At 42.8% G+C, this 17,070-nt stretch overlaps 1 protein-coding gene across 2 annotated transcripts in view; it reads left to right on the forward strand.

The window, feature by feature from the left end:
• slc12a5a (solute carrier family 12 member 5a) overlaps window positions 1–17,070 on the forward strand; it is a gene marked incomplete at both ends in the record, with an annotated part of 135,316 nt that overhangs the window by 70,840 nt on the left and 47,406 nt on the right. For both annotated transcript variants that reach the window (XM_080727253.1, XM_080727254.1), the window contains one exon: window positions 10,052–10,198. In XM_080727253.1, the coding sequence (XP_080583379.1) occupies window positions 10,052–10,198 (147 nt within the window). The remainder of the gene's footprint in view (window positions 1–10,051; window positions 10,199–17,070) is intronic.

The raw sequence follows: 17,070 nt of genomic DNA on the forward strand, positions 1-17,070 counted from the left end.
TTACATGGGTTCGGGCAGAGCGACTTATTTAGCCCCCTACAACTACACCAACATTCAGATTTCACAAATACAATGATTTATAACAGGTCATTATTGTAAAGTGCTACCAAGTGGGGAATAAAGTCTCACACCTGTCTAAATACGGTACGGCATTCTATAATTACCTATATCCTCTGTGTTCTTTAATAAGAAGCCTTTTTATCTGATCGCTGTCTGTTTATCTCAATGGGGTTGGTGGCTTGGTGCGCATGGGGAACGCCAGGAAATACATGGGAAAACAGAAAGCGATCAGATAAAAAGGCTTCTTATTAAAGAACACGGAGGATACGGGTAATTATAAAACCGTATTGCCGCACCGTATTTAGACAGGAGTGAGACTTTATCAAGCACTTTGTGAAATCTGAATGTTGGTGTAGTTGTAGGGGGCTAAATAAGTCGCTCTGCCCAAACCCATGTAAACACAGGAACATGACGGTCGGGGCTTGGTCTCTACGACCATGCGTGAGCTACGATGGGCTAAAATCGCTTTGGGAAACCCGGCCAATACCTGATGATTATTTTGTAGGAGGGGGGAAAGAAATCACGGCACCCCATCTTTAAAATTGAGTTGGAAGTTACAATTGGTTTGAATAGGAATAGAATAGAAATAGTGTCTGAAAGGGGGCACGGTGGTGCAGTGGTTAGCGCTTCGCCTCACAGCTAGAAGGTCCTGGGTTCGATTCCCGCCAGGGGACGCTGTGGGTTCTGGGGGCGTGTTTCTCCCTCCGCGTCATCAGCGCCCACACCCTAGGTGGGGTCGGCGATAGGGCCTTTCTGTGTGGAGTTTGCATGTTCTCCCCGTGTCTCCTAGGGTTGATTCCCTCACAAAAACATGCAGTAATCCTGGTCTCAATAATGCCTCCCCCTGGCCAGCCGGGGCGCCTGATGGAGGGGAAAGGAACTGGTTGGAATAATGTGTTCCTTCCACGCGCTACGTCCATCCCGGGGAAATCCCCCCTGTCAGGTGAAAAGAAACAACTTGGACTACTCATGCAATGAAGGAAGCATGAGGTCAGTCCGTTGTCTCCCCAGGCGCGGCAGAGGGAGAGCAGAGCCCAGGATTACATAGACAATTTGCACTGGGTGAAAAATGGGTTGCAAAATCGTGGGATAAAAATTATAAAAAAAAAAAAAAAAAAAAATAGTGTCTGATAAAATGAAGATCAAATATCTAAATACAGAACAAAGCAACTTAAAAAACTGTCTGGTGGCGCTCTCTAAAGCCTGAGTAGACGATAGAATGTCAAAACTAGGGCTGGGACTTTAACTGATTAATTGCGATTAATTAATTACAGAAAATTAACGCGATTAAAAAAATTAACGCATTTTAATCGCGCTTAGTTTTTGCACCACAGAACCTTTAGTTTCGGGCATACTGATCATAGCGATGCACCAACCAAGAAGAGACAACAAACACAAAGGGAGAAGTAGCCGATCAGAGCGCTTTGCTTGGCCCAGTGGATGCGAAATTTAGATGCCCTCGTTGATTCCCTTGTACAACAAAATGTGTTTTACTTGAAAAAAATATCGATGTGCGATTAAAATGCGATTAATTGCGATTAATTAATCACAGAGCCTGTAATTAATTAAATAATTTTTTATCGCATCCCAGCCCTAGTCAAAACGTTTTTTTTTTTGTGTGTTTTTTTTTCGTGTTTTTTTTTGTGAAATATCCTTTTAAATAGCAGATCTACAAGCTTGTGTTGTGACTGTGAGCTTGTACAGTAGATGGGCTTTTTTCAAACAGCCAATATACTTACCCTTTGCTGGGGATCCTCTTGAAAACCCCTCAAGGACCCCTGGGGGTCCCTGGCCAGACCCCACTTTGAGAGCAATTTCTCTATCCTTCACCCTGTGCTGTCTCCTCTCCTCTGATATGCCCTGCGCTTGCTCCTTCTTTTATTCCCTCTGTTCTGCTCCCTTCTCTCTTTCTTCAACTGTCCTGACCTCCTCTCCTCCTCTGTTGTACTGAGCAGGGGTGTCACACCAAATTCTGAGCCCTGGGTACAAGGATTCACTCACATTTTGTGATTTAACTATTGAAAAATAGCAGATCTACAAGCTCACAGCTTGTAGAGCTTGTAGACCTGCTATTTTTTGAAGAATCGTGAACATTTTGTGCAAGAATTCCTTTTTTTTTCTTTTTTTTAAAAAAACCCTTTGTTTCTATGTCAAAATATTTAATTCCAGGGACCCTCTTGTGACGCCCCTGGTACTCATGTCCAGAGGGCTTTAGAAGAAGCACACAGAACATTTATTGACATCTGCGACGTTTGAACCTATGTTTGAACGTTTCGCTGTGCTCGAACGATTGTGTCATCTGCAGATATAGCCTACAGTAGCTGAAATAACGGTAAACACTGACTTCTCATGGTAAAAATCTGATCAAAAATGACTGGATTGTCAGACACAGCTGGAAGGATCAAACATGACAATGGTTAGCGGTTGCTCCTCTCCTAAAGTTGAACTATTTTCAGCTTGAAGCGCTCAGGGCACTCTGTACAGAAACGTTGGACACAGAGAACGCTGAAATGTGATGCTGGAAATAGGAGCGCTCCATGGAAATGCATGGCAGAAAGACGTTGGCAGCTCAACAAAAACTAAATCTGTGGACATGGCCTCTTCTCTTCTCTTCTCTTCTCTTCTCTTCTCTTCTCTTCTCTTCTCTTCTCTTCTCTTCTCTTCTCTTCTCTTCTCTTCTCTATTATGCAATCACTTGCACATGTCCACAGTTATTACACCATTATAATTATTTCTACTGTATACTGTAACTACTTGATAACTATAATTACCTCTATACATACATAATAACTATAATTAATAAGTATAACTTTAACTGTACTGTATGATATCACTGATATATTTGTGCACTGCTTGGAGTAGTAATACTGTGATTTTGTGTTTTGTGATTTTGGTATGATATTGTGTGCATAAGTGTATGTATTATAGTCACAGGGTCTCCTTCAATACGAATATCTTAAGGGATTGTTTGCCTCCTCTCCTCTCCTCTCCTCTCCTCTCCTCTCCTCTCCTCTCCTCTCCTCTCCTCTCCTCTCCTCTCCTCTCCTCTCCTCTCCCCTCCCCTCCTCTCCTCTCATAGTGACTATATCAAAATATGTTTTTTTTTCCACTTAAGGACAGTTCCTTCCAAGCCTCAGGGACCTGGACATTTCTTTTTCTATCATCCAAAAACACCCAAATATAAACCTAGTCTCCCACCTCCTTGCTCTCTTTATAGTTTTCTTTCATTTCCCTCCTGCAGCTTAAGGGGATAAACTTACTTCCACCCTGCCTTTCTTCTTTACTCTTGTCCTATGGAGACTTGTATCTAGTGGAGAGAAATTGCTACCTTTGCTGCTCTCAGCAAGTTCACAAGCCGTCCGTGGGAGGAGGGTAGGCCTAATAAGAATAGGACAGAAAACGATGAGAGAATAGGGAAAACAACAGGAAATAAAAAAAGGCCTTGGGGAGGATAAAAAGGGAGAAATGGGGCACTGATGAGTTGGGGGGTCAGAAGGAGGGCAAGATGGGAGAGCAGGCAGGGAGGGAGGGAAACTATAGGTTAGATGGAAACAAGTGGGCTAAGGTGGCTTCATGCCCACTATAGGGGTGAAACAGTTTATCAAATTAATTTATTCAATCGATTATTTAAAACAAATTATCAATTTTGATAAAATAATGATGTACGGGGAAAATCTTTAATGCTGTTAGGTAAGTGAGGGTTCAAGGCCTTCATTTAAAAGAATGATCCATTTGGCGGCCACCCTATAGTAACTCTGAGGACCCCCTAGGGGTCCCGGACCCCCTGTTGAAGACCCCTGGTATATGGATATCTGCTGCCTTAGTTATGTTGATTGGACAATGTTTGAAAGGAGAAGCTGCGGTGAACATCAGCATTCAGGGCATGTAACACCCAGTGCACCTGGCGCAAGGAGAGCATCATTAAGTCTGCTCTACTCTGGTGAGAGGATCATGGTGGGTGGCAGGGCAGCTGGCCATACGGAATATGTCCCGCTGAAGTGGGTCCTATGGCAGCTGTTGTGAAGGGCCCTGTTGTGTGAGTAGCACACCTGAACCATCCATTTGGTGGGTTGACTACACTTCCCAGGGGGCTGGTGGGCAGCTGTTCCTTCCTACCTCAGTGGTGGCATGCACTGGCCTACCTGTGGCTGTGTGCAGAAGCAGTCAATGTTCTCTCTGTGTGCGCCGGCCCAGTCTCAGGGGAAATCATCACACCGCTGGCTACCAGCCCATTACCATTACACAGGAGCTCCTGCACTCTCTCACTCCAGCTTTCTCCTTCTCTCTCTTTCTCTTTCTCCTTCTCTCTCTCTCTCTCTCTCTCTCTCTCTCTCTCTCTCTCTCTCTCTCTCTGTCTCTCTCTCTCTCCATCACAGTAGAGGCTATATGATCTGGGATCCCACAGTTCTCAAATGAACAAATGAAATGTCAATTGAGTCCGAATAGAAAAGCGGAGCTTGCGATAAACATCGGGCCTGTTGCCCACTGCGTCAGTTTCAATTGATGCTCAGGCATTAGTACATTTGTCATGCCTGTTCCCTCAATGTAATCTCATTAGGGAGCATTTATTTGGTTTCCAGATTTTATAGTCTGGTGCCTGTTGCCGAATCCTACAGGGTATTTTATGTTTTTACAAGTGCATTCTCAGATTCAGCCCTTGACAGTCATGTACAGTACAGTAAGCACTCTCTTATCTATGTCTGCACATCTTGTGTAACCAGGGTTTGTGGTATACAAATCAAAACCCGCCTGTTGTTGAGTGTGGATTATAATTTATCACTCAACAACTGCAGCAGGGCTGACACACACCGTCTGCTCCATTGTGATTCTCCATTATGTGAGGGAGCTGGCAGAGAAAATGTCATGTCTCCAATTTGAAGAGGGTTATTGCCCACTTTGGTTGTGTTACCTTCCATTGCTCAGGGATGTTGCAGTAGTGAATACATAGCATTTACATGCCTTTTGGAATAAAGCATGCTTTTCAATTCTGTTTTTCCACACAGCCATACTTTCTCTCCCCATATCCCGGTCTGATGAAAGCTGCTCTCTAGATGGAAATGATCTCTCTTGGTTATGGTTAGGGTGTTCTAATATAAGATGTGTATACTTTATACACACTTCCTTTTCGACTTCAGAGCTCCCCAGGATAAACGTGTTGTCATTTCCGCTTATCATAAGCGACTTTGGACTTGTCTTTTCGCTTGTATTGGTACATTAGTTTTGGGCTTGTTTCTGTACAGTAGTTGCTTGTTTTGTCTTACCTCCTAATGTTATTTAAACCAGTGGTTCTCAAACTTCCAACTTCCATGTCAAGGCCCCCCACATGAATTTTTATTTGTCCGCGAACCCCCTATCTGAGAATAAAATAAAACGTTTTTTTTTTTTTCTGTTTTTTTTGCGCCCACCTTGTAAATAGGACTATATTCATTCCCAGATCTCTCTTTTCAAGGCATTGCGTCCACTATGGCAGGGGTCTTCAACAGGGGGTCTGGGACCCCTAGGGGGTCCTCTAAGTTACTACAGGGGGTCCTCCAAATCTTTGTGTGATAGAAACATCTATTTTGCGCTTGATGGAGGGGAAAGGAACTGGTTGGAATAACGTGTTCCTTCCACGCGCTACGTCCATCCCGGGAAAATCCCCCCTGTCAGGTGAAAAGAAACAACTTGGACTACTCATGCATTGAAGGAAGCATCAGTCCGTTGTCTCCCCAGGCGTGGCAGAAGGAGAGCAGAGCCCAGGATTACATAGGCAATTGGCACTGGGTGAAAAATGGGTTGCAAAATCGTGGGATAAAAAAAAAAAAGAAACATCTATTTTCCCTTTTTTATATTAACCACTTGAATCCTAGCGTCCATATTCTGAGAACTTTAGCCAAAAATAGCAGATCTACAATCTCACAACGCCTCGCGCTGCGAGGCGTTGTGAGCTTGTAGATCGGCTATTTTTGGCAAAGAGGTTTGGTGTAGAGGGGAAAAAGAGCAGACTAAGTACAGAGTGAAAGGTCAGGTTTATTAAGTATTGACGGTTCAAGTGGTTTAATATCTGAAAACACAAATTGACATGAATCGTGCTGTCAAACAATGAAACTATATGGAATCTATGAAAAGGTTGTGGGGGTCCCTGCTTCATCTCTCTCTCAACTAAGGGGTCCCTGGCCTGAAAACGTTGAAGACCCCTGCACTATGGTGCACTATGAAATACACACAAGGATGTTTTGTCTAAGGTACCTGTTATTAGTTACTGACCCCTATTCCCACTTCCTGCTTCCCACTTTGTGCAGCAGCAGCAGTTTTAGAGTGTAGGCCAACACCAAAGTGCTGATGGCAGGGGTACCTTCAACACCTGACTGCTAATGTATATTACATACTGTGTCCCTTAAGGACCTGCAATTCTATAGAAGTTAATGGAAACTCCTTGTATTTAATTACAGCATCGCCATGAGCTGTGGAGCGATGCATGGTGTGAAATAGTAATGTGAAAATTAGACCTTTTGTCATGATGGGTTTTGATTGATAGATTTTCTTAAAGCAGCACTGGCTGAAATCCTGGGCTTTTCTTTAAATGCTATCATGCATGTGCTGTCATTCTTGATAAAGCTCAACAACTATTTCACATTTTAAATATGCAATTGTTCTTATAGTCACACTATTCAAGTATAAATTCAGATCGGTCTTCTCTGGCCACTTAGAACATTATGTTTTATTTATTATATTATTGTAATAAATGCAACAAAAATGCACATCTTGAACAATGCCTACACATCACCAATGATGTGCTTACATGCTACATGAGCATTCGTGTGCTAATGTTGATAACAGTGCCTATCAAGCTAGGACTTGTGTTTCGCTACAAGGACCTATCAGCGTGATCTGGGCTGTGATTGGCATAGCAGTGTGAGCTGAGCTGTGATTGGCCTAGCAGCACATTACTGTATGCACATTGCACTACTGGTCTACTCTTGTGGGGACAGAGACACAGATATACAGTATACAGACAGAGATAACAAGCTCTGTTCTAGGGTTTGTCAGGGCTTGTAAAATAAAAATAGAACAGAATTTAAATAATCAGCAAAAAAAGTTTTAAATATTTGAATAAATAACTTTTTTGTTTTGATATGGAAAGCAGTGTTACCATCATTCCCCATTCTTAATAGAGTAAAATCACATCATCATTGGGATTGATTATCCAAAACTAAACTTTATAAAGATCTTGGAGAAGCCTGTGATGATGAAAATCCCTGGGCTGAGACATGCTGAAGGGCAAAACCGCAGAGAGACTCTCGGATTTGCATAGCTTAGACAACAGGCAAACTGTGCAAGTCATTAGCATATAGCGGGAGTCGTGACAGAGATGGATGGGGTTTGTTCTCTGCTCCCACAGGCAATTGATCTTTGATTAAAGAACAACCGAGTGGAAAGTTGTGATCTTCCCTTCCAGGGAGATCGAGTCATGGGAGAGGGAAAGGTTTCACTTCAGTTTTAGGGGACAACATATATAAATCATTTTTGTTGGGGTTCAAGGCTGAAAGGCTGAAGCCCTGTTAATTTTTCCCTGATTTATAGGCTATATTGCTCTGCTGCCCTGGGTTTGCTAATTCCCCCTTTGTCAAGTCTCGCCCGTTGTCCCGCCCCTCTTTGCACCCATTGGTTGCTCTGTCTTGGTGGGACAGAAGTACTTTCTCTCCATCCACTACCATTGAAATTCAGTAGCTTCTTATTGTTGTTTTGTGAATTCAATTCTCATTATAAACTTGGTTTCAGTAAAAAGGAGCCTCTCAGGTGCAGTATAGTGACTGGCCATGTTTTTAAATGTTTTTTCAAAGGCAGAAAGAGCCTGCTGGTTGGTCAGTCAGGGACCAATCAGAAGGCTGATAAAGGGTAAATTGTCCCCCTTTGCGAGAGAGGCCCTGGGTCACTCGAAGGGGTCTTCTGTAAGTGACCCCTCGCTGGTTTCAACTTGAAATTACAGCTATTGTATATTCTCTTCTTTGTTTGCTTGTAAAACATATTTGAGTTATTTGATGGAAAACATCTCCTAAAATGTATGAACTGTAGAGTTACACCCCCTTTAAATATATCACCGAGACTTCATTATCACCCATGTGCTTTTCTGAATAAATAGCAAGGTTTTGAGTCAGAGCGAACAGCGTTATCTGTGGTGTAACGACGTGACTGACAGCTAAGGTCTGCTCTCTCGCTCAGTGAAACGCATTATGCCTGGATATCAGAACAATCACCTTTTACTGGCCATGCCGTCCTTGGCTGGGAAATTAAAATCTCTATTATGCACAGGGTCAACTGATGTGTCCTTCAACTTTAATGCACACCATCATGTCGGCATACAGTACACACAGGGACATGCACGCAGCACACACAGGGACATGCACGCACAGGGACACGCACACACGTACGCACAAATAGATATACAGAGATACTACTTACTGCGCACAGCTGCCTGCAAGAGCGCACATGCACGCACGCACACACACACACACACACACACACACACACACACACATGCGCACACACATGCGCACACACACACACACGCACACACACACACACACACACGCACACACGCACACACACACGCACACACGCACACACACACACACATGCGCGCACACACACACACACACACACACACACACACACACACACACACACACACACACACACACATGCGCGCACACCGTCACACAACAAACAAACAGACACACAAACACGCACTCACACATGCAGAGAACATCCCCAAAAAAAGCCTTCAGGGGCAGAAACCTCCTATTAATCAATCTAGAGTGCAACAAAATACACCCTCACTCTCCCAGCGTCAGTAATAACTGTCCATGGAGCGGCCTTGAGAGGGACGTACTCAACACCCCGATGCGGAAGCTCTCAACCAGTGGTCCGGGGACCACCAGTGGTCCTTGAGGGGGTTCCAGGTGGTCCCCAGCCAAATGATGGAGCTTTGGTAACCAAGTGGACGCTTATAGATCTTTAACTCTTGAGAGTGTAAAAGAGCCACGGACCTGAATGGTGGTCCATGGCTCAAATGGTGAATACATATGAAAAGGGTTTGAAAACCATTTCCCTGATGCACTGGGAAAACAGCTAGGCAAAGAACAAATCCTCCACCAGCAAAACTAATTTAAAGAAACTGACAGTTTGATTATCTCCCTCTAATTTCCTCCCAGACATATTGTATCTGACCATTTGAGCCATTGATCTGACAAACAACAAAGAATGGAAATGGAATTAAATTAAGGCTGTGAATTCTTTCATCTGTTACAGAACTGAAGTTCCTTTTGATGAAACGGGTTGATTGTGTATCAACCTGTTATTTTCTTTTTAAATAGACCCATATTTTTAGTCTATTCCTGTGGAATCGGCTGAGACAAATGAACTCCAGTCCTGGTTAAGTTATGTTTATTATACCCACAGTTATTGCGACAAAAGTTTTGTATTGATTCTGCGACCGCAAGGGATTTGTTTGTACAACAAGCTCAAAGACCAGTTTGAATATAGCTTTCACAATTTAACAAAATAAAAGGTAACACACTATTCCTTTAAAGTGAGTGCCCTCCACACATACAGCAGGCTACAAGTTGCACAAAAAGAGACAATTGTTTATGTACTAATAGGATAATACAAATAGATCAGCATACAGTATATACAATGTAACGTATATATATGGCATTACACCAGTTACACATTGTAACAAAATAAAAGGTAATGCACTATCCCTTCAAAGTGAGTGCCCGCCACACACACACATACTGTACACGTGCACGCATGCAAGCTCACACAACACACATACACATGCACGCACAGACTTAGATTATTTTTACTTTTTTTTCTTTTGCGATTTAAATTGTGTGTGTCTTCTGGCCCCTGTTCCTCTTTTCTCTACTAACAAATAAAAAGTGATGCTGAATTCCTTCAAATTGAATGACTCCCTCTTCTCTCCTCTCTCTCCTCTCTCTCCCTCCAGGCCCCCGCGCTGGGCACCCTGATGGGCGTCTACCTGCCCTGCATCCAGAACATCTTCGGCGTCATCCTCTTCCTCAGGATGACCTGGCTGGTGGGCATCGGGGGCGTCATCGGCACCTTTGCCATCGTCTTCATGTGCTGCACCACAGTGAGTTCCCTCCCGCCAAAATGTCATCCTATTTAACTCTTATAGGCCCTTTATTACGTCTAGAGTACGTCAACACTCTGGACTTTGGTGTGTGGATGAATATATAACTAGAAAGATGCAATTTGAAATTGCGAGTGTGGTCGCTGACGGTTGCTGACTATTCTATAGTAAGCTAACTGTCATGTGAAGCTCAATCCAATTGATTCCCTATTGATTCCCACTCCCATTGATTCCCTACTGATTCCCACTCCCATTGATTCCCTATTGATTCCTATCTCTGCCATTTCCAATGGCAGCGGAAAAGTTACCCTAGAGGTATATAAAGTTTCCATAGGACTATAATGTGTTGCCCTGTTGGGCAACCACACTAATAATAATAATAAAATAAATCAATAGAAAATCTATCTCTAAATTCAGGGGGGCTTCCCTAATTGTCCAACCCGACCCTTCGGCTTCACGAGTTGGACAAGCTTTGTGTCAAGATTGTGCCGCTGTGCCAATATAAGTGGTGGCGTGGGATCAGGGAACAGGGTTACTCTGACCTCTAGTACAAGTACAACGGGTATTGCATGAATGGGTGGGACATGCATTCACAACTTGCATCATTCCTGAGTAAACTGGTGCCTGTCTTATAACTCATTGATTGATCTATCGTTATTATTTAGTACAGACTCCGAGGAAATGGGTACTGCACTGGGGACTTTAAAAACAATTACAGCAAGTACTTTGGTATCAGTACCCACATTTACATCATTCCCTACATGCGTGGTAAGCCGGTTAATGATAGTACATTAACCTAAACATACTAAAGTAAAATGTAGTTTTTTTGCAGAAAATATCAGCAATATATTGCCCAGTGGCTCCTAGCTGGGAAGGGTACAACAAATGCAAGCGACCTAAACACCTAATTGAACTCCTGGATACTGAACCGTAGTAAAACCTCTTTGTGATGAAATTCTTCTTGTTTTTCCATCAGAGCCTTTGAATCAACAACAAACTATTTTATTCACTTTACTCCTGCAGGTATGGTAATTATGGTAAGTGCGTAGGAGTTACCTGAAGATCAAAGATGTGCATAAAAAGGATCATGCAAATATCACACCACTTCCTTCCTCTCATATGTTAATTGTTTTAGCTTTGTAGGTGCAGTTAGGGCTTTGTATGGACAAATATCACAATATTATACCAATAATTCAATAAGATATTGTGACAAGCTATAAGCTTAAACATTTTTTAAATAATAAAATAGCTGAAGTTATTCAATATTATGAATAATATCCCACATATTTTTCAGTTCCCATGGGTTTTGATGCTACTTTACAGTTTCAGTGTGTTATTCCCAAATGCACAACACTGTCTGTATAAAAAGAGGAACAGGTGTGTTCACTGCTGATACACCTTGTAATGCCTGTTTTGTATCCAGCCTGTTCCATTGAGATGCACAACACATAATAAGTACAATATCCCTTTCCAACAAGACAGTATACAGGCAAAAACATTTGTTATGAGTATTGGGACCTCCTCCTCTTGTGAAATATGAGAGTATGATGGCATAAAACACAGTGATGCTAATACCTTATACCCCCACTGGTATAGAAAAATACTACTCACTTTCTGTGTTATGCACCTTGTTTTATTAATTACTTAATTAGAGAATTTATGTTTTTGATATTTAATTTTGTTTATCAGGAGTATTAACCCCGCCAGAAGCAAAACCTATTATAGATGTTAAATCCCAGCCCTGTAGGTACTTCTGTCCTTAAAATTGAAACAACACTGCAATGCCACTTTCTCTAGTACAGCTACGCCAAAGTGTATATTCCCTCAGTGTGGTGACCTGTAGGGGTGTAACGATATAGTAACTGAATCGCAAAATCGATTTTAATTTGCAATGATCTACTATATCGTTTGCAAAAGCAAAATATTGTACCGTTTTTGGCTTTGTATGGTATCGTTTTAAAATGCAGTAATCATTATCGAATCATTGTGCAATGCAAATAATTGATTGTTTGGAAACTAAGTATTTGTGCCTTATATCTGGCAATTTTAAGAGGGAAAATGAAAAAGAGGGGTCTATTTCCATTCCATATAGCTACTCTTGGTCTATCGATAAATGTGTGTAATCTCTGTGTTCATGTCAAGGTGGGTTCTTTGCTAAATAGTTTCTATATAGATTTTAAATCATTGAATCGAATCGTATTGTATCGGCATGAATTAACCAATATCGTTCATCTATCGTATCGTTAACCATGTATCGTGATGCGTATCGTATCGCTGTTAAAATGTATCGTTACACCCCTAGTGACTTGTATGTTGGACTGTATGTCACACTTTTGAGTTTCAAATCACAACCGATAATGTGCCAAGATACCCCCCCCCCCCCACCCACACACACACACACACACACACACACACACACACACACACACACACACACACACACACACACACACACACACACACGCACACTCCCTCCACCCCGCCTCAGTGGTAAAAGGATGTGATGGCTGTTTTAGTGCGATTGTGTTTGACTCGTGGGCTTGTCAGTATACAATTGTGCAGAGCACCTCCACAGAGCCTCTAACATGATAGCTTTTCTGCACTGGCTAAAAGAGGACGATGGAATGCACTTATGTTTTCCCTATAGACACCATTCTATTGAGAACATGTCAATGCGCTGTACATCAAGAGCAAGGCCTCCTCTCTAGGCTGGATGCAGTACACATACAAATTCCTTTTTGGATTTAAATAATCAATGGCTGGTACAATGCCTGCATTTTTTGAAAGTACTGGACCCAGGTAAAAATGCCACATGTGATCTCTGCCTCTAACTGCAAATACCATAATGGCGTGTGTGTGTGCGCATGCGTGCTTGTGCGCGCGAGTGTGCACAAGCACAAGAGAGAGAGAGAGAGAGAGAGAGAGAGAGAGAGAGAGAGAGAGAGAGAGAGAGAGATACCATGACTTACGATTTAAATCCAAGCTTGTAAAGTAGGACCTATAATTGTCACTGAATGCATTGAATGCATTGGATTTCTCATCATCTGTCAGTCATACTATGGTTTATAATCTGGTGCTTACATGAAAATTGCCCTCTTGTCTGTGACTGTGTGGGAGAACGGTATCTCTCACGTCCTCTGTGCTCCATTGCGTTTCGCCTTTTGCCCAGCCCTCCTCTGTGGTTTGTATTACGCATAGGGACAGAGATGTATGTTTTCACGTCAGTGTGTTTGTGCAGCCTAGATTTTCCTGTAGCAGAGAGTGTATTTATAGAACAGCCCCCTCAAATCCTTACCGTATCTAACTGGCCTGTACAAACACACAGGCGGAATGCCTCGCAATGATGTCCTCCCTCTGACAGAATATAGAGGGCTCAGCATCAGTCAACACATAAATACCATAAATACCGCCCTGAATTAGAGCCCTAATTATAGTGCGTGTTAACAGTTCGTTTTCACATTTCTTTTGGAAAAATACATTATTGTCTGCAAGCCTCTGTGCCCACAAGAAAAAGGTATCAGCCATCAATGGTGTGATGTAAAAACCTAGGACTGAAGAAATGAGATCAAAGCTGGTTCGGAATCAGCTGAAAGGAAAGTCGTGCAAATGCACTACCACCATACAAATTGGTTAAAATGGCATTTCACTCATTAAAATAAGTTCCGGATTATCGCTATTAAGCTCTCGGCTTCTCACACACGCATGCAGTCGGTCACGCACGGTTGCATGCATGCAACGATTGGCACGCATGTATGAGTACACGCACGCAAGATCACTAACACACGCACGCAAGTACGCGCGCACACACACACACACACACACACACACACACACACACACACACACACACACACACACACACACACGTCCTATCAGCCCCACGCAGCTCAGTGTGGAGCCCTGAGGCAATGGACTCGACTGTGATCACTGTATGAGAAGCCTGCCTCCCCCCACTCCTCCCGAGTTTCTTACATAACTCATAACCAGCCAGTGCTCCAGGGGCTGCCATTGCCTCGCAGCACGCATCTGTGTGTGTGTGTGTGTGTGTGTGTGTGTGTGTGTGTGTGTGCACGTGTGTGTGTGTGTGTGTGTGTGAGCGCGCGTGTGTATTTGCGAAAGACTTGAGAAGGAGTGATTCCCCCACCTGAGTGGAATCCACAGGACCATGATGAGAGTAAAAAGGAATCAGACATCATTGTATGGTCTAAGCATTCTACCATGTTTTATTCATTCATAATATGCAAGCTACCTCCGTGCATAGAGCAGTGCTTCTCAAAGGTCCAAGTGTGCCAGGGGATTTTGTGACAACCACACATTATCACAAGTTGTGAGTAAAAAGAAAATTTATATATTTCAGTACTTTGTGTGCACTCATTTCCTGATACCAAGGCACATTTTATACCCTAAAAAATACATTTTAAGCATTTTCATTAATGACAAAATGTAATTAAAAATGTACTTGCCCACTGCTATGCCTTGGGAACAAAACATTTGAAAACCGCCACCATAGATGATCAATGACAGATAACTATTTCATGGCATGCCAGATCTGAGCATTGTGTATCCGTGGCCCCATCATCTTCTCTCGCCGATGGAACGTTTTGACACAAGCCTCGACAAGCCGCTCTGCTGGCAAGCATTCAGAGAATCATCAGTGCATGATGTGCTTTTTCATGTTGTTGGCTTGAAAATCACTTTGCATCGTACCATTAAACTCCATGACCAACCAAATAGTATATATTGGGAGCACCACTGGAGAAGAGGTAGTAGTCTCCGTGACTGTGCCAGTAAGCCCCATCTTTTGCAGAACGATCTAAGTGCAAAACGTGCACGATTCTGCTGTGTATTTTTAGCATGTATAATGTATAATGAATGTGGGCTTGTCACTGAGCTAAAATGAGGTTTAATATTCTAGATGGAAATGCACGTCTTGTTATTCGCTTCTCTCATTACTTCCAGGTCCCAAATCCCGAACGCCGCGAGTGGATGGGTGGTCTGCATTCTGTCGTGACTCATTTAAATGCTAAGGATGTTTTTCTCCCTTGATCTCTCCCATTTGGTCCTCGCCGCTGTCACTTCCTCAATTCCTCCATCTGATTTTCTTCTGCCATCTGTCTCGTTATTATTTTCTCTCTCTTTCTCTGACCACCGGGCAAACAAGCCCCTAGGGATTCGTGGTATCCTTTTAACGAGCATTGTAAACTGTACAATTTGCAAACTGTACAGTTTCTTTAGATGTCTGTTTCTCCCTCTCCACTATTCAGCTTAGGTATCTCCATCATCCAATATATCATAAAATATATTTATTCAACCACGGGAGTCTGAAAAGATCACCTCTGTTCTCCTTTCTCTGACACCGTTGCCTCCACAGTTTGCATTCCACATCCACAGGGATTCACTCAAAATAGACTTATTTCGTGTGTGGATTTGAGACGTGTGTGCTTGACAGAACCTTGTCGCATTTGTGTAATGAAGCATACTAATGAAGTATGTGCTCAGGGCAGGGTGAAAGCTCCTATCCTGTCAGAACTAATTTATGCTCCACTCTGAGGCCTGCCCAAGGCCATGGTAAAGTTTTGACTGTGACTTTAACAAACAAATCATGTCATGCACCCATAAGATGGACCTACCTTGCAAAAGGTTTTCAAGTTAGTGGTGCTGTTACAGTACCACTTATGGAGTTCATAATTCGGATTGCTGACGTCACACACAACAGAAACCGTTGCAAAAATGGCAATTTGTGCTGATGTCTTTATTCCATATTTGGAAATCCCAACACACAGACAAATGCAAACCACCACACCACCACAGACAATTTGAACTACTTTAATGATGTGTCTTGGATGCTTTTCGACAAGAAGCCAAAAGGACAGAAACAAAGAATGGCATTGTCACCAATGAAACAGATACTTTGTCCTCTGAAGCCGTTGATGGCTTGCAATCAAAAGTTGGGCCACCTCGATCTCCTGCGCCCCCCACCTCCTCACAATGTCTTCCGACCCTGTCCTCCCATAGCCACTACTCCATCTTCCATATGGTGACCAACATGTACGTCCTTTGGATGTTCTCCACCAGCATTATCTCGCTCTAGAGCAATTCCTTGCCTTTACCTCTCCAGCGGTGTCATCTCCACCATGGTAAGCTACATGTGTAGCACAGCCTCCGGACGGCTGCATCCCTCATTGGGAGCGTCAGGCGCTGTCATGACAGTTCTGGCGTTGTTCTGTACAAAGGTGCCAGAAGCTAAGCTAGGAACTTTTTCAGCAGGAAATGTTTTGAAATATCCTGTTGCCATAGATGTAGCAGGACTTATTTTGTGCATATTTTTGCGATTGCGTTTTATTGATCATGCAGCTCATCTTGGCGTACGGAGCCCTCTTTGGAGTGTGGTACGTAGAATATGGTCACAAGCTGATCTGGAGAAAGAGGGAACCTCTTGTAAGGCTTTGAAGTGGACCCCAATAGTGATGCAGAAGAGCCCAGACGTGTGTCATGCTGGTACAGGGAGTTCTTCGAGGTCCTCACACCTAGTGGTGTAATGTTCACACAGTTGAGTGATAGCAGCTTTGAATTCTAAAATCCCCTGTAAAAACCCATAATCCTCAATCAATTCAACCACTGACTTGCAGTAAGTGAACTTTTGAGTTCATCTCACACATTTCCTATTCTATTCACATTGCTGAACTGAATGAATGAATTGCATTAATGTCTTTTTGAGCATAAAGAAAAAAGCGGAAAAGTTCGATTAGTGGCTTGGATTGATAAATCTACAATAACATTTACAATAATAATTTTTGGCATTTAGCAGACACTCTTATTCAGATCAACGTACAACTGCAAAATGGGAATAAGCAGAGTAAGCATGAGCTTAT

This window comes from Nannobrachium achirus (assembly GCF_963921795.1).
Source record: "Nannobrachium achirus genome assembly, chromosome: 6".
Taxonomy (NCBI): Eukaryota; Metazoa; Chordata; class Actinopteri; order Myctophiformes; family Myctophidae; genus Nannobrachium; species Nannobrachium achirus.